Here is a 19,392-nt window from a genome sequence, read left to right on the forward strand (position 1 = left end):
CTATCCCTCTTGGTTAGAAATGCCAGAGCTTAGACCCAATAGGTATAACCTTCTAAAAACCAAGATAAGTTTTTGGGGGTAGAATGTTAGGGGAGGATAATCAATAATAACGGTGAGAATTGTATATATTTAAGAATTCCTATATCTGAGGTAGTTGGTAACACAGTGAATAGAGTTCTGGCCTGTAATCTGGAATATATGAATTCAAATTCCAGCTCAGATAGTTACTAACTGTGTGACCCTGGGCTAGTCACTTAACTTTGTTTGCCTCAGTTTCTTCAGCTATAAAATAAGGATAATAATAGCATCCATGTTTGCAGAGGGTTGTGAGGATCAAATGAGGTAATGCTCGTAGTGCCTAGCATATACTAGGTGTCACATAATGCTTATTATTTTTCCTTTCCCTTATCAATAATCAATCTGTTAATTGTGTTTCTTTACATACTTTAATAAAATTAATAAAACAAATGCAATACTAGAGCTAGAATCAACATTAGAGATAATTGTTAGCCCCTTGTATAAAGCCATGCACTGGAAGCTTTCCAGAGGACTGCTGCTGTGAACAGCTTTCAAGGTTCTGATTACATAGTATAGTGAGCTCTCTATTAATTCAATAACAAATCAGAGTAAAACCTTCGTAGAAAATCAAAATACAGCATTCACATTGTTACAACTTATCACAAAAAATCAAAATATAGCATTCACCATGTCACAACTCAACAACTTATCACTAAAATGGCCACAGTTTTCAACAAAGTACATTCATTTAGTTAATCACAAAATCATTAATTCAATCACAAAGTACAAAAGTCAAAGTTCTCTACCTCTAGGTCACAGTAAATCATGATTTTCTCAGTCAGGACACAATATCCAAGCATTCTTCTTTCAGCATGACTAGAGGCTGGCTCTCAGCTTCCATGGTTCCTCTTTTATGGTCCCAGCTCCATCTTTCACCTGGGTTCAAAGGCAAGCAGCTCCCAGTTCCTTGTCCAGCTCCTTGTCCAGTTCTTTGTCCAGTTCCCATTCCATACTGAAGTTCACAGTGTCCTTTCCACCTCAAGTCCTTCACAGTTCCTGTTTTTGGCAAGACAAAGCTTGACAGAGCTACAACAATATTCAAACACGTTGCCGGCACCATAATCCATTCACTATCCGCCTATGAAATCAACACAGACCTACAAACAAGGTCTAAGAGGTCAGCACAAATCATCAGTAAAGTCCCAGGACCTCCAAAACCCTCCTCCAGGACTTCTGTAAACATACAATCAGAAAATTATCTTTCAGAGCTTCCAGTAAATTTCCAGGGCTTCTGTACAAAGTATCACAAACAAGCATCAACACAGACAGAGCAGACAAACAGAATGCCTGGATACTACAAGTTTTCTCCTTCTTGATTCTGCCACCACAAGAATCCTCTTCTCAGTTCTGCTCAATTCTCAGTTCAGTCTTCAGTCCAGCAGCAGCTGCCCTGCCTCCATGATGCTTCTCACAAAAGTTCTGACTGTCCAGCTTGTGCTCTTCCTCATGTATAGCACAGCTACTCCCCAGAAGTTCACAAGTTGTGGGCTTCACAGGTTGTGTTTCTTAACAGACTTGATACAAGGCTCAAAAAAAAACTTAAACTAAAACAAGGTGTTAATTCAATAGCTGAAACAAGGTGTTAACTACTTCTTTGCTTGCTATTACAACTTGGAAAAACTAAGGCACAAAAGTGGTAAAAAAAAAAATAAAAGTTGTCTTCATTGTAGACTATTATGGAATGAGAGAGAGAAACTATTATTCCTTAAAGATGTGTATATGCATATACATATAAGCTGTTATTATAATCATATTATTATCTTCTATAGTAGAATCAATTGAAAATCTAATCTGTTCTTTTATATGGATCTTAGATAGATACAAAAACTAGAGAAAGTTTTATAATTTTGCTTGGTATTAAAAGAAAGAACTTTGGTTTTTGGCTTAAAATAATCAGTTCAAACAAAAACTTCAATTTTTCAATTACATATATCTATAGCTATTAAATATATAATATATTTAAAGTGGATTTAATTTTTACCCAACCTCAGGATTATAAAATTTTTTTCAGTCAGAACTAATTCTTATGACTTTCTTTATCTAAATATTTGCCACTTCCAAATTTGTGTATTATCATTTATATTCTAGTATATTTCATCATTATATACATATTATATTAATTAAAGAAAAAGATATTTTTGTCTTAGAAGATAGCAATAAAAGGAAGGAGTGAATGTCTGGAAAATTACACTGGAATTGTTTTTATAATACTAATTATGAAGTTGGAGGGTTCTAAAACATATTATTGCCATTATTCTCATTTTCATATATTTATTTTTGTGACAGTTGTTTCAAGCAGAGATGTTCAGTCGTCAACAGATTTTGCATTCAATCATTATTGATGGGCAGCGCCTTCTAGAACAAGGTCAAGTGGATGACAGGTAGGATTTTGAGTACTTGTGAGGGAAGTTGACAAGGAATTAAGTCTTTCGTATTGAGTAGCCAATATACATAAAATGTTATGCATTTCTGCTAGGTCTTCCTACCGTTATTTCTTTATCATTCTGAAGTTTATACAACTGCCAGAATAATTTTTCTTGTACATAGAAAATGTTACTCACCTGCTCAGAAATATCCAGTGGCTCCCTATTTCATCCAGAATGAATTCAAGACCCTTTGTATTCTCATGCTATTTTTTCTTTCCAGGTTTATATTATATTACCATTTTCTAGCCACACCAGTTTCTGTTCACTGAATGCATCACTTATCTCTCTAATGTCATGCCTTAGCTGTTCTCTGTGCCTGGATCAACCTTCTGATCCATCCCCACCCCATTCCCAATTTTATTCTCCCTCCACTTAACCTATTCAATTCTTATCTAGAGAGGCAGACCTGTCTAGTGAAGGACCAGGGTTCAAAATTTGTTTCTGGTTCTGCCACTAACTACCTGTATGATATTGGTGAAGTTGTTCAAACTGTTTGGATCTCAGTTTCCTTATCTGTAAAATGAAAACTTGATTACTAGCTTTCCTTTCAGCTTTAAATCTATGATTATCTATTCAAGGCCTTTTGTATGCATTAGCATTGGCATCCATCCAATGCCTACTGTACTTCTATCCTGGGTAGACCCAGAAAAGAAACAAACAAAATTCTATGTTCTGTAATCTATCATTTAAAGTTTAATTTAAATGCTACCTCGTTCATAAAATCTTTCCTGATATAGCTGGTATCTAAAGACCTTCTCAACCATGGCTTAACACATAAGTCCATAAGCATCTCCCTTGTGTGCCAGGAAGTATGCTAGACACTGGTCATTCAAAGACAAAAGAGAAACCATCTCACTATCAAGGAACTTATATTTAACACATAGCTTTTTATCTTACAACTCTAATGTGCTCACTGTGGTTGGCACCAGTATCTTCACAGTGGATAGAGCACTGGGAGTGGAGTCAGGAACACTTGACTTTAGATTTGTCTTAGACACTTACTAGCTGTGTGATCTTGGGGAAATCACTTAACCTCTATCTGCCTCAGTTTCCTCAGCTATAAAATGGGGATAGTAATAGTAATATTTACCTCTTAGGGTTGTTGTGAAGCTCAACTGAGATGATTTTGTATAGTACTTAGCACAACCCCTGACACATAGTAGGCATTTAATAAATATTTCCTCTTTCCCTCCCTTACTTCCTTCTTTCCCTTCCTTCTTTCTTCTTTCCTTCCTTTCCCTTCCTTTCTTTCTTTTCTTCTTTTCTCTTTCCCTCCTTTCCCTTCCTTCCTTTCACAAATTCTTAACCTCAAAATTATTCTTTATTCTTCCCACCTTTCCTCCCTACACTTCATCATTGGCAGGTCTTTTCAGTTATACCTTCTTTTTTTTTTCTTTTTTGGAGGGCAGTTGGGATTAAGGGACTTGCCCAAAAATCACACAGATAGTTTTTGTGTTAAGTGTCTGAGGTTGGATTCGAACTCAGGTCCTCCTGACCCCAGGGCCGGAGTTCTATTCATTGCGCCACCTAGCCGCCCCTATGTCTTCTTTTCTTGCATGCATTCGTTCCCTTTTTTCTACCCATATTCCCATTCTCCAGCCTTGAAACCTCATTGCTTCTTTCATGAACTCTTATTACAATACCCTTCTAAATGGTCTCCCCCTCTTCAATCTGTTCACCTTTGCAGTCCATCCCCTATGCAACTTTCAAGATAATCTTCCTAAGGGAAAGATCTGACTGTGTCACTAAAAAAAAACAAAAACAAAAACAAAACCTCCCATGGTTCCCTTTTGTCTCCAGGATAAAATGTAAAGTTCTCAGCCTGGCATTTACCACGTTTGACCATCTGATTCAAATCTAGCTTCTTCAGTTGCTTTTCTGTCTTCACTTTATTTTCCAGCCACACTGATGTACTCACTGTGTTCTGAAATCAATGTTCTATTCCCCTCCTCTATACCTTGGCACAGGCTATTCCTCAGACCTTCAATGGACTCTTTCTTGGAGTCTTCTTCCTCTTGGAATCTTTTCCTTCTTTCTTCTCATGTACTGTGCACTCTGAGAAGCCTTTACTGCTCCCTCACAGTTAATAATGCTTTCTCCCCCACAAAAAAAAAAAATCCTTTATTTTATTTGACTATAGACTGAATATCACCATCCATTAGAATGTAAGTTCCTTGAGAGTAAGAACTGTTTTTTGTTTTGTATCCTCCAGCATCTAGCACAGTGCTTTGTACACCAATAGGCTTGTTTCTTTAATTGAATTGTTCATATTAATTTGTATTTGTGTCTTATTTGCCTGTAGACTTCTTGAAGTCAATAATTTTTTTAGTTAAATTTGTTATCTTCTTAACAACTAATACAATTCATTGAATGTAATATGTATTTAGTAAATGGGTGTTAAGTTATTAAATTATGAGTTAATGAATAAACCCTGGGTAGTACAGTGGATAAGGGTATTGGGTCTAGAGTCAAGACATCCTGAGTTCACATGTGACCTCAGACACTAACTGTGTGACTCTGGGCAAGTCACTTAACCCTGTTTGCCTCAGTTTTCTCATCTATCAAATGAGCTGGAGCAGGAATGACAAACCACTCCAGCATCTTTGCCAAGAAAACCCTAATTGGGCTCACAAAGAGTCAGATACAACTGAAAAACAATTCAACAATAAATTCATAAAATGATTAATGAATTAAACTGTAGTAAAGCCTTACTTATTCAAACTAATTGAAAGACATTTATTAATTATTTAAATGTCCAAATTATAAAATATGAAATTTTGTTATTTTGTATGTTCAAAATGTTTAAAAATTTGTTGTTGTTAAGTCATTTTCAGTTTTGTCCAACTCTTTGTGACCCTATTTGGGGTTTTCTTGGCCAAGATACTAGAGTGGTTTGCTATTTCCTTCTCTAGCTCATTTTACAGATGAGGAAACTGAGGCAAATAAGGTTAAGTGACTTGCCTAGGAGTCTACAGCAATAGAGAAGACACTAAAAAAATGAGTAGAGAAAATGTGATTTCAGAGGTCAATGTTTATACTTCTTAGGAGAATAATATCTGTGTCTGAGGCTGGATTTGAATTCAGGTCTTCCCTACTATAGAACTGGCAACCTATCCATTCTGTTGCCTAGTTGTGCATTTATAGGTTAGCAAATTATTACTGATCATTAAGCAGCTTTATTTAATGAACATAGAATGATTTGCATTATTATCAGTGTTATTTAGTAGATGTTTCTGAAACACTTCCTATTATTCTCCTAAGTATAAACATTGACATCTGCAATCACATTTGTTTTATGGATTTATATAGTGTCTTCTCTATAAAAAACATAAAGGTAAACTTGTATGTGTCCAAATAAGTAAAAAAATCAATTGGTCCAGTTTTAATCTTGCCTATATTTTACAAATAGTATTATTTATTAGAATGTCATTAAAATTACACATAAAATCATAGGATCATGGAACAGAGGTGAAAGTCACCTTGGGATTTTAGGGGCAATAATTAGCTATGACTTTTGTGGACATATATGTATATATTTTCCTCTTGTGAGGATTTTTATAATTGATAATAACTAAATGTTTTACATGAAATATTTGGCAACAAATGACAAGTTTTCATGCAGTGTTTCTATATTTGGGGAAAATAATTTAATACAACAGAGTTGATATAGCAATTAAGTAAAATATTTAATGAGTTTTTTACAGCTATCTTGAAAGCTGTTGAGGGAGAAATGTGTTATTGTTCATTGGTCTTCTTGGCAGAGATACTAGAGTGGTTTGTCATTTCTTTCTCCAGATCATTTATTAAAACTGAGGAAACTGAGGTAAATAGAGTTAAACGATTTTTCCAGAGTCTCATAGATAATAAGTGTCAGATGTCAGATTTGAATTCAGATTTGAATTTGACTCCAGGTTCAGTGCTCTATTAATTATGCCACCTAGCTTCCCTGAGGGAGTAACTAGGTTTAAGTAAAGAAGAATGGGGAGTTAGATGGAGGTGTTTTTGAAGATTCTGAAAATGAGTTTTGGAATGGTTATTTTGCCAGGTCTACTGTCATACTAACTAGTGGTGATTGAGCCATTTTGAATGTTTAAAAATATAATGAAAAGTAGAGAGAAAAATAGAGGATAACTTTGGACAAGCTTTGGGGGAGAAATGGGAAGGAAATTAAGTTTAAAAATATGTGTTCAGATACAAAAAAAATGATAGAAATGTAATTAGCTGATTATGAACCGATAATGAAGACCTTGACATATATTGATACTACCCCTGATTGAAGTTAGGGGAGGAATTTAGGGGTAATAAATAACATTTACATACTTAAAATTTGCAAGATCTTAAATCTATTATTTTATTTGATCCTCATAACATACCTCTGAAGTAGATGATATTTATTATTGTGCTTATTTTACAAATGAGGAAACTGAGTCTGAGTGATTAAGTGACTTACCCAGGGCCATACAGCTGGGAAGAAGTAGTATCTGACTGTCCCTTCAAACCTTACAAGAAAATTGTATGTTGAGTCTTGTCACTCAGAAAGTTCTTCTGCATTTTTTTCATCACATATGAATTACTATACTTTTGTATACAAGCAGTAGTATTTCCTTTCTTTAAAAATATCCCTAGCTAATTAATAATTATTATTAAATATTGGTAATAAATATTAATTTAGGAGATATATCAGAGGTTATCAAGTATAAATAACTTCCACAATCACTTTCTTTTTTTTTTTTTTTGAGCAATTGGGGTTAAGTCACTTGCTCAAGGTTACATGGCCAGTTATTTCTGGGTGTGGTGCTAAGTATCTGAGCCCGGATTCATTCCCAGGTCATCCCAAATCTGGGGCCCATGCTCTTACTCACTGAGCCACCTGGCCGCCCCTACAATCACTTTCAATAAATGAGGACATAAGAAGGTTGTTTTCCTTGGCTTAATTCTATATCTAGTGTTTTGTGCACACCCTCTCTCTCTGTTTATGTGTTTCTCTGTGTCTCTCTTTCTATGTCTCTTTCTTCTCTTTCTCTCTCTTCTTTCTCTGTCCCTCTCTCCCCAAAGACACTGCCATCAAGAACTTATTATTGTAGAAAAAAGCAGAAATGCTCAAGTTGTCTCATGAATCTAACTGGTTGTGAAAATACTTCCTTTAGAAGCAGATATCAGAAGAAATTTGGTAAATTGGGGAAAATATCCTGAATCCAAAAAAGTTAAGGTCAGTGACAGTTCAGAATAGTTTCCGGGAAGGATAATTATAAAATGATTCTAAAATAACATATAATTAAAATTCATATAATTTTAAAATAACAATGTCCAAATATTAAAGGTAGATAATAGTAATGCCACAGCAATGTTTAAAAAAGACAAAATCAGAGTAGAAGGAAATAAAAGTAGACATTTAAATAGAAACTTACTTTACTTGCTATAATGTAAGACTGTGGCCCCACAGATTGAGTGTTCTAGAAAATTTAGTAAGTTTCATGAGGAGATTCATATCAGGAAAGGTCATAAGAATTAAGATTCTTCTGCCCAAATAAGATAAAACTGAAGGAAAGCAACAGTGTCTTTGAGAGCATGGAGGTTCTTTTGGAAAGATTTTTTTTTCATGATAATATGAAATGAATCTGAAATGTAGAATGGGAGATTTCAGTTAGGTGGAGGAAAGAGTTGGCTGAGAACTTGGGTTGCCAGACACTGAGATAGATGACTAGATGAGATTATAGAGTGCTATTCTCTAATTTTTTTTAAAATAATAATTTCACTCATTTGAATTGGCTTAAGAATGATCCTGCCTGATTATCAAGATATGGACTAGATGTTCACTTGAGCACCTAGATAAAATAGATTTATTCAGTCTGCAAACTTTTATCTTATTAGGGAAGTACATACGTATTTGCCAGGGTTTTTCACAGTGTTGCTACTCTATTAACAGGGATGAATTCAACCTGAAGCTAACACTTCTGAGTAACCAATGGCAGGGAGTCATTCGCAGAGCTCAGCAGAGAAGAGGGATCATTGATAGTCAGATTAGACAATGGCAACGCTACCGGGAGATGGCAGAGAAACTTCGTAAATGGTTGGTTGAAGTGTCCTATCAATCTGTGAGTGGACTGGGAAGTGTCCCTATGTCATTACAGCAAGCTAGGACACTATTTGATGAAGTACAGGTAGGTTAAAATATTTTTCCTCTTTTACCCCCCCGTAACCTCCCTCTCCCTCCACAGTATTTATTTCAGAGTAGCTTTGGAATTAGGAAAGTTCGAGCTCTCCATGGTCCAATATTGTAATGAAAACATAGAACGTTTCTTAAATTTCTGCCAGTACTCAAATTGTCCAGCTCCTTAGGCATTCTCTTATTCCCTCTAAGGTATCTTTATTTGCATATGTCTAATGAATCCTATCTGATTGCAAGAAACTTGGGTAAGAAAAATTATCTGCTTTCCAAATAATGGTAGAATTGAATTGAAAAGGTTCCTTGATTGTGCAAAGCTTAGACAAATAATGATAATGATCAGATAAGATAGTAGCCTTTCTCATAAACTACTTTCATGTGCCAAGGGATTCTGCTCAATTCAGAATGATATTACCAGATTATAAACACAGGAAAATTCATGGTGACTATTTTTTCCACTTAAAATTGAAATATTTTATTTAAATATTGCAGAAAGGGTAAAGTGGTCATAGTTTTTGACCTCTCTCAGCTTTCTTCCTGTCCTGACTCCCTTACTTTCACCTAAGAAGTCATTTCAATTCACCATCAACAACAAAAATATACTTAATACCTATTATACACAATATTCTATACAAAATACTGGGAAAAATACCAAGATAAAAATTATATGGCATCTATACTCAAGGATCTTATATAAGTAGCTTCATGCATGTCAGTCAGATTTCCATTCTAGTAAAATCCAAATCTGCACACAAGAAATAAGAATCTTCTTTCTTATTGTGAATTTAGAGTCCCTTTAAAGAAAAAAAAAGTGATTCATTGAAAATCTTTCCTTTTCAGGTCAAAGAAAAAGTTCTCCTTAGACAACAAGGGAGCTACATTCTGACTGTGGAGGCCGGGAAGCAGCTGCTGCTTTCTGCTGACAGTGGGGCTGAAGCAGCCCTTCAGGCTGAACTCATGGAAATCCAGGAGAGATGGAAATCAGCCAGCATCTGCCTTGAAGAACAGAAGAAAAAACTTGGCTTCCTATTGAAAGTAAGTTGCGTTGCTCATCTAGAGAGGAGGAAAGAGCTTGACTTCTCAGTTTTTACAGAGCTTTGTAAATTTGCCATTTTCCCCATTACTATACGAATAAGACAGCTGGAGAGGAAACAGTGTTAATGGACACAGATCTAATCTTGGAAACAGGAAGAATTGGTTTCAATTGGGCAGGCCATTTACCCTTTGTTGCCCAGACAAGTTTCTAAGATTCATTGTAGATCAGCAACTGATCAACAATGGAAGGAGTTTTCTCTCTAAGAATTCTCCTTGCCAATAAAATCACAGGTCAAATGCAGAATCTTCTCTAAAAAAATGAAATCTGAAGCCAATTACATAGTGCCTCATAGTATTTCTAGCATCTAGTCCCCATCTACTCTGTATGTATCTTATACACACAGTGTCTGGCACACTGTAGGCACTTAATAATTGTTTAGTGATTGATTGATATGCATATAGATAGATAGTTAAAGATTATAGATAGATAATTGTCTTCCCCATCAGAATGTACACTTTTTGAGGGTAGGTATTATTTTTGCCCTTTTTTGTATATTCTTATTTAGCACATGGTAAATAATAAATGCTTGTTGACAGATTGATTTAGGGCTTTGACACTGGTTATTTCCCATATCTGCAATATTCTCCTTCCTCACTTCTACCTACTGGCTTCCCTAGCCTTCTCTGGAACTCTGCTCAAATTCTACCTTCTGTAGGAGGGTTTCCCAGGTTGCCTCCTTCTTTCAGTCTCTTCCCTTTGAGATAACCCTCCATTTAGTGTGGATGTGTGTGTATATGTATCTATCTTGTGTGTGTATGTACCTTGTGTGTGTGTAGATCTATATATAGTTATTTGCATGATATCTCTTCCTTAGAATGTGAGCTTACTGAAGACCAGGTCAATGTTAAGTCAAGGCAGCCAATATTTATTAAGCACTTATGCTGTGCTAGTCACTGTGCTAAGTACTGGGAATACAAAGAAAGACCAAAAAAGGTTTCTGCTTGAAAGAAGAGGAGCTCTTGGCATAATAGGGAAGACAACCTACAAATAACTATATACAGACGAGATACACATATATGATATATGTGTGTATACATATAAATACATCAATACATATACATACATATAAACACACACATATAATATATACATATATACATATACATGCACACATATTACAAGTTGAGATGATCTCAAAGGCACTAGAATTAAAAAGGTGGAAGACACTAGAATTAAAAAGGTTTGGGAAAGGCTTCTTGCAGAAAGTGGAATTTTATGTGAGATTTAAAGGAAGTGAGGGAAGTCAGAAGGTATTAGGTGTGAGGGTATTCTAGACAAGAGGACTAGTCATTAACAAGTTTCTGACTTTGGCCAGTGGAGTGTCTCTGGCTAGAAACAGCAAGGAGGACAGTGTCGCTGGATCAAAGGGCTAAATGGACAGAAGTAAAGTATAAGAAAACTGAAAAACAGACATGAACCAGGTTATGAAAGGTTTTAAAAGCCAAATGGAGGAATTTATATTTAATCGTATAATTAATAGGGAGCTTTTGGAGTTTATTGGATAGCAGGGTGACATGGTCAGACTCGTACTTTAGGAACATCAGTTTGACATCTGAGTGGAGGATGTACTGAAGTAAGGAGAGATTTAAGGCAAGGAGATTAACCAGCACACTTGAGTGGTGAGAGTCTGCACTGGGGTGGTGGCAGGGGTAGAGGAAAGAATGGGGCATAAACTACAGATTTCACTAAGGTAACTGTTTTTACCTTTCTTTGTAATCTCAAGTGTTTAGTACAGTACCTGGTACATAGTAAGTGTTTAATAAATGTTTGTTGACTGCCTGGCATGTCACCTACATTATGCATTAGTTAAATCTACTTTCCTAGAATAAAGCAACAAGGAAAGAAAGCCATAGATAGAAAAGACATGCATTTATCACCATTCAAATTCTCATTGACTTATTAAAATGATTTAAATTTTTTGCTTATGGAGTAAATTAGATAATGGAAATTGTAAATAGGGCACTCCCATTTTATTTTTATTTGATTTTATGTTATATCATTATATTATATATCATTTAATATTTTATATGAAATAAAATTATGTAGATGTGTATTATTCAATTAATTATGTAGAAAAATAAAATTTTAAATTGGGGAAAATGCTGAGCATATATATGTAGACATATATGTATATGTAAGACATACATATATGATTATAGGATTATAGATATCAATTATCCGGTGCTTAAGTGGGAATTTTTTTTTCTTCCTTCACATGTTTCTTTCATTATTATGACAATTTCTAGGTGCTAATTAGTTTATGATCAGATAATTACAAAGAGTTTTAGGACCTATTAACAAGCCTAAATATTTTGATGACATTACTCACCCCACTTGTTCTCCATGTACTGCCGTACTATTTGTTGATTTATATGACATACCCAATTAGCTGGTGGACTTCAGCCCATGGCAAGAATGTGTTCATAAATTGTATCATGGAAAGATTTTGGCTGCAAATTCATACTACTAGTGATCTTTGGAAAATGGAATCCTTATTCAGTTCTGCTGAGAGTGTATTTGATTTTTTATCAGTCTTTCATTATTTATGATTATTGTTATTATTACAATTATTATTAGGCTAAGATGACATCTATGAAGCTAAATTTTAATTTTGTCTTCTATATCACAGGCATAAAAAATCCTTACATATTTTTAGCTTGTTGGTTGTTACTGTCTCCAAGCAAATGTGAATAAAATTAGTGCAGCGAATATGCAGTGTAGAAAATGAACTCATTGTAATTCATTTCACTGTAGATTAAAAAACTGAACCACATGTTCACCTTTGTAAGTCTCTGTTCTGATTAGCTGGAATAAGAAGCTAATACACTGCTTTAATACTAGGCAAAACTTACTGTTAGCAGATTTCAGCTTACATAAGGTAGGTTAATTTACTTGAGAATTCTATAAAAAATATATATGTTTTATACACACACACATCTAAATTCATGGTCAGAAAAAAGATTATTATTGTTGTTATTTCCCATTACCTTTAAGCATGTTTCATTGATTTATTATTCATTACCTGGAATCATGCTTGAAGGAAAATATTTAGACAAGAGGGATTTCCTGTAAAGTAGAAAGAAACAATGGTGTGCTGGGTGTGGGAGGTAAGGACAGGATTTTTTTTTTTGCTTTTGCTTTTCGGAGGTCAATTGGGGTTAAGTGACTGAGCGACTAAGGACAGGATTTTGAAGTAATGAAAGAGAATTTTGGATGCAATACAGATTTCTTCAGGAGACCCCCAGAGAGCCCATACAGGGAGAGAAATGGACAGTGCTACCTAGTAAAAAAAATGGTGTTAGCAGGTTCAACAGTTGAGCACAGAACTGTGTCTATATCCACTGCATCTGTGTTCTGGTGGTGTATATACTTCACAGTACTCTCCTTTGCGATCTTAATATTGCATTTTAAGACATAGGGCAAACTTTAGGGAGAAATGTTTTTCCAAACTAATTTTTTAAAGATTTATTAGACAATTTCATTTTGATTCTTCTTTTCCAAGTTCTTACTGGGAGACTCATGCAGCTTCTTCATCTTTCTGTTTAGGACTGGGAAAAATGTGAAAAAGGAATAGCTGATTCCCTGGAGAAGTTGAGAGCCTTCAAAAAGAAGCTTGCCCAGCCATTGCCAGATCACCATGATGAGCTGCATGCCGAGCAAATGCGTTGCAAGGTAACCTTTGAACTTTTGCCTTTTAGAGTAATAATAAATTTGAAAGTATAATAAATATCTCATGTTTATGGATTGCTTTAGAGTTTATAAAGTGGTTCCCTCCTAAGACCATAAGGTAGGTGGTACAAGCTTTACTCTTTTCATTTACAGATAAGGAAACTGAGTCCCAAATAACTTGCCTAGGGTCCCACAGCTAGTAAGTAACAGAACCTGAATTCCAGCCCATTTCTCTTGAATCCCATTCAAGGGTTCCTTTCACTACTTGCTTCTTCTTTGTAATTTTTTCCCAAAGTTGTACCTTGTCTGCCACCACCCCCCCTCCTACCCCACGTTGAGAAAAAATACAGAATACTTCTCAAAATTGCATTCCAGACTCACATAGGGGCCATCCTAATTTTATTTTATCATTCCAGTTGTAATATGGTTGTTGCCAAAGTGAGCACCTTGCTTCTAATAATAAAAATAAATCCCTACATCTATCTGCAGGTATAAAGCAAGTTACTGTTACATTATATAAAGGTGTATTATTTTAGGGAGAATCATATGGATCTGATTTATGGCAACTTATGAAATTATGCCCCTTCTGTAGCTGTAGAATACAAAAAATGAATCTTAAGCATTCATACAGATGTATACTTAAACTTAGCATGTGAGCATAAAAAGAATATTATGAATATAAGTTATAAGGCTCTTATAAGGAAAGGGAAGTTTAAATAAATGTATCTCCTAGTCTCCCTTAATCATTAACACACTAGGGGATTGCCAAAGCAAGAAATTCTGCTGACAGTTGCCTTCTAAGGAGCACACCCTATCTCCTGGTTCCTATTAGTTAGCTTGTGGAAACTTAGTAGTTGATCTCATATATATTACATGTATTAAGAGCTTTTGAAGGGAGATGGCATTTTCCAGTACCTAAGGCTAAAATCATTAACAGATTACAATCAGCACCTTAAATTGTACTTGGAAACAAATCAGTAGCTAATGCAGACTACTCCCTAAATTATGTGCTCCTGAAATTAGCATCATGGAGAAGCCATTACTGTCTTATTATACATACATTTTAATAGGAAGGAAGAAAACATTAATTTATTAAGTGCCTACTTGACTTACTTAATTTTAAAAATTAATTTATTAAGTGCCATACACTTTACATGTATCATATCACTTTATCCTTAAAGTAGTCCTGTGAGGTAGGTCCTATTATTATCCCCATTTTATAGTTGAGGAAACCGTGGCAGACAGTGGTGCCTATAGTGGAAATGTAATAAGTTGGAATTCCTTCTATTCTAACTCCATTCTTTGGCAGTTGAGTAAACTGACAACCAAGGTAGTTGGTTGTTTAGGAAGTGACTTGTTTAGGGTCACACAACAACAGAATTAGAAGCCTTTTTTTTTTTAGGAAAAAAATAGCTATTCTTATGAAAGTTCATGTGAGTCAGCTCTAACAAGTCCTAACATATTGCAGGTGTTCAGCAAATGTTTGTGAAATCAAATTGAATCCAGTTGCACAGCCTCACTCCTCTTAGCCCCAGACACTAAGACATAGATACAAGATATACATGGATGGATTCCATAATCTTTTAAAGTTGCAACCATTATTATTCAGGCAATCAGGTGGCCCAGCACATAGAGTATTGGTCCTGCATCAGGAAGACCCAAGTTCAAATGTGGCTTCAGCTGCTTCCAAGTTGTATAACCCTAGGCAATTCACTAACTTCTTAACTCCAGTTTGTTCATCTTTAAATAGATAGTAATAGCAGCTACCTCTTGAAATATATTAAAGATCAAATGAGATGACATATAAAGATAATCACAAACTTTAAACATCTGTATAAATATCATTGTTGTTCTTGGGCAGACACTGAAATCTAAAGCATAAGATAGCTAATAGTTTGGATAGAAATCTGGTTTTGAAACCAAAGAGACACACACACACACATATATTTTACTTAAATATTTTAATGAAAAACATATGATGTAAACTGCTTCACGAATATAAATTTAACCTCTTAATATACATAGAAATATTTTAAAAATCTTTTATAAATGGTTCTAAAATATTATAATTCAAAAATATGAAGAGGGAATTGGAATTCAAACATACTTCTACAGTATAGAACAATTAACTTGTGTAAACCTTTTAAGAAAGCTGAATAGAAGCATGTTCACCACAATCTGTTGGTTATGTGTTAATACTGAGTTCCTCCCATTTATTATTTAGGAAAAAATTAAAGTGTTCTGTCTAGTAAGAATTCCTATCTAATCAATCTGTTATGTTGCATTAAATGTGAAAATAATGCTCCAGAGATGACAGAAAGATTTCTTAGCAGTATCACAAGAAATAATGGTTAACAGACTTTATCTCTTTACCATCTTCCTGCCAAATTGGCATGCCTAAAATCTAGTCTTTTACTTCTTTCAGAAAGTATAAAGTTCATCTTTACCATTTAAAACAATTGAAAACTGGGCAACTAGTTGGAACAGTGAATAGAACACCGGCCCTGGCGTCAGAAGGACCTCAGTTCAAATGTGGCCTCAGATACTTAACACTTACTAGCCGTGTGACCTTGGGCAAGTCATTTTAACCCCAATTGCCCTGCCTTCCCCCCTCCAAAAACAAAAAGCACAAAAAAGCAATTGAAGAGCTTTTCAAATTGGATATTAATCCTGTATATAAGAAAGTTCAAGGCTACTTAAAGAAATTATATAATCTCCTTGAAATGCATAACCGAAAACCATCTATGAATTTCTGTTGACTTAAAAAAGAAGAAAGACCTCAGGAGTGATGGGGCAAAAGTCAGGACAATGTAATATTTGGTGGTTCTGTGAGTCTCCAGGCTTTGAACTAGAGACAAAGAAGAGGTGTCTTTGAACAAAGTTTCATTTTCGAGATGAAATTAGTTGTCTCTAAAGTTACTAATGGTAATACGATAACTTGTAGAACTTGGTGTCTGAGCCAACTATTGTTGCCCTTGGATATGATTCTCCATCAGAAAACTAATGTCAGAGTTAGAAACAGAAGTAGTGAACTTATTCTTTAGCTCCAGATGAAAGACACTTTTTCCTGTTATTGTTTCTCCTGGTTTCCCTCTGCACCCCCCTCCAATACTGTTACCCTTAATAACAAACTGAAGAACTGATATTGGCTAAAGTAGGATATATTCACATTATCTAGAATTTTAGCCCTGTGTGTCACAGTCACAACAACTGTGTGTGGTTGCCTGGATTTTATGCTTTCTTTGAACTCTCCTGGCCTCTTTATAAAGAGCCGAAAAGCTCTGTAAAAACCTACATAAAGTACCTTGCTTATGTGATCAGTTAGTTGGATTCCTAACATCAGAAGTCTGTTAAAGAGCATTGCAAGAGCAATGAACATCATTATTGGGACAGTGTCAGTACCTGCATTAGAACACGGATGGCATTAGTTTTTTCAGTAGCTTAAATAATTAGATTTACAACAACATTAGGTTTTCAATCATGAATAATGACAGCAAGATATAATTTATCTTCATATTTTACATATGTAATAATAATAGTTACTAGTATTTATAGAACATTTTAAGGTTTGCAAAGTACTTTAAATACCTTATATTATTTGATCTTCACAGTTACCCAATAAGGTAAGAGCTCTTATTACCCCATTTTACAGATGAGGAAGTTGAAGCAGGCAGAAGTTAAGTGACTTGCTCAGGGAAACACAGCTAGTAAGTAGTTGAGGCAGGATTGGAACTAATGGCTTCCTTTTCCCAAGTCTGTCACTGTCCATTGCAACTTACAGATGCCTATGAGTATATGTTTTATGTCTTCATAGTATAAGGAGACTGTTTCATAGGGTAGATATTTCAAATATGTAGGACATGAAAGAGATTAAAGATAGACAGATGAATCAAGGAGTCGGTCTTTTTAAAGGCATCAAGATCACACAAAAGTAGAAGAGAAAGACTAGAACTAAATGAGATCATGTGAAGAGAGAGGAGGGATGTGTGGAAGTAGTTATCACAAGAATTCATTAAAAAAAAAACTTTGTATTTTCCCACTAGAATTTGCCAAACTGCCAAAAAATGAGGTAGTAGTTAAATAATGAGGTTGATAAAAATTAGGTGTTGTAGTTCAAATATCATGGAAATAGAGCAAGTTTGTGTAGCAAAGTGCCCAGTATAGAAGAATAAAACACATATTTAAGTAGCTGTATATCAAAAGTACACTCTCATAATATGAAACATAATAATGTGATCAAAGTAGAAATGCCATTTATGTGAGTTTTATGAAGGCTTTCATTTTGATGTGATAAACATAAACATTGAAACTGATTTCATTCAGGAGTTAGAAAATGCTATTGGAGGCTGGACAGATGACTTGGCACACCTAGCACTCTTGAAGGATACTCTCTCAGCATACATCAATGCCGATGATATCTCCATCCTCAGTGAACGCATAGAGTTGCTACAAAGGCAGTGGGAAGAACTCTGTCACCAGGTAAGGTGCATTTTTTTCATTGAAATCTTCTATATTTATATGCTACTTATTTAGCTCTCCTTCCCTCTCCTAGCCCTAGTCAGGTTGAACCTTTTACTTGGGACAAAGAAAAGCAATTGAGAAAAACCACTGATTACCTTGTTTGTAACCAGTAGTGTTCAGAGTGTTCTATCCTAATGGTCCCACTTCTTTCTTCCTTGAGGGAAGGTCTATGTTTCATTATTTAGTCTATAGAACTTCCATTGATTTTGCAGCAACATGAGTTCAGCTTCATTTTAGTGATTATTTACTTTGTATGGTTTTAGTCATTTTGAGGATAGTTATCTTGGTTTTGCTTATTTTACTCTACATTAGTGGATAAAAGAAATTTTCCAATGTTTCTATGAATTCCTCAGTTTCATCATTGCTTACTACCCAGTACCATACCATTACTGTTTATTTATGGTACTTTAAGTTTGCAAAGGACTTATTTTATCCCATTTCATTCCCACAATATTACAGGCTTCTTTTTCCTCTTAATTTCTTCAGGGTCTAGTGAAACAACCCCAAATGTTATAGTCACTCAACAAATGCTAGTAAATGTTTGTTATTGTTGCAGGGTTGGTTTTTTTTTTTTTGGTTTGTTTTTTGGCTTTGGGTTTTTTGGGGGTTTTTTTTCTGCTTTTTGGAGGGCAATTGGGGTTAAGTGACTTGCCCAAAGTCACATGGCTAGTAAGTGTGTCAAGTGTCTGAGGCTAGATTTGAACTCAAGTCCTCCTGACTCCAGGGCCGGTGCTCTATTCACTGTGCCACCTAGCTACCCCTATTGTTGCAGTTCTTGATGATGATGATAAGAAACTCTGACCTAAAGGCAAATGTTAAACTTGTATATGCTTCTGATCCTTCCTTCTGAAAAAGAAGCATAATATTCCTGATCAATTCTAGGATTAATAGAGCCATTCTTATTAATATAAATAAGTATGTCTCCGAAGATAAAGATATTTTTCATAAATAGATACCTAGGCACCAATCTGTTTCAGAACAGATTTAGAATTCTAGGGCTAGGATGGGTGACCACGTGATATGCTCTAGAAAAGAATCTGGCCAATTAGCTACTAGAGTTGCTAACTGTTGGAAACAGACTAGGAATTTTTTTTTTTTGCTTGCTTTTTGGAGGGCAGTTGGGGTTAAGTGACTTGCTCAAGGTCACATGGCTAGTTTTGTGGTATTGTGTGTGTGTGTGTGTGTGTGTGTGTGTGTTAAGTATCTGAGGTCATGTTTGAACTCAGGTCCCCCTGATTCCAGGGCTGGTGCTCTACTCACTGCACCACCTAGCCACCCACAGACTAGGATTTATTAGGAAAAGACGGTCTGGAATAAATGGTTTTATTTTTTACTGTGTGTTTAAATATATAAAATCTTTGCAAATCATGGAGTCTTATGGAGTAAAGTAAAAAAAAGCAACCTTTGTCTCCTTATCTTTTCACCAACTGTAAGCT

General features: G+C 35.1%; 1 protein-coding gene across 9 annotated transcripts in view; it reads left to right on the top strand.

Annotated features, from left to right (window-relative positions):
- SYNE1 (spectrin repeat containing nuclear envelope protein 1) overlaps positions 1-19,392 on the top strand; it is a 575,153-nt gene that overhangs the window by 481,649 nt on the left and 74,112 nt on the right. For all 9 annotated transcript variants that reach the window (XM_069069647.1, XM_069069646.1, XM_069069648.1 and 6 more), the window contains 5 exons: positions 2,365-2,459; positions 8,431-8,665; positions 9,511-9,705; positions 13,313-13,438; positions 17,759-17,914. In XM_069069647.1, coding sequence (XP_068925748.1) covers positions 2,365-2,459; positions 8,431-8,665; positions 9,511-9,705; positions 13,313-13,438; positions 17,759-17,914 — 807 coding nt within the window. The remainder of the gene's footprint in view (positions 1-2,364; positions 2,460-8,430; positions 8,666-9,510; positions 9,706-13,312; positions 13,439-17,758; positions 17,915-19,392) is intronic.

This window comes from Petaurus breviceps, unplaced genomic scaffold (assembly GCF_028583685.1).
Source record: "Petaurus breviceps papuanus isolate PSGF00001 unplaced genomic scaffold, PetGlider_PUasm1.0 90784, whole genome shotgun sequence".
In the NCBI taxonomy this organism is placed as follows: Eukaryota; Metazoa; Chordata; class Mammalia; order Diprotodontia; family Petauridae; genus Petaurus; species Petaurus breviceps.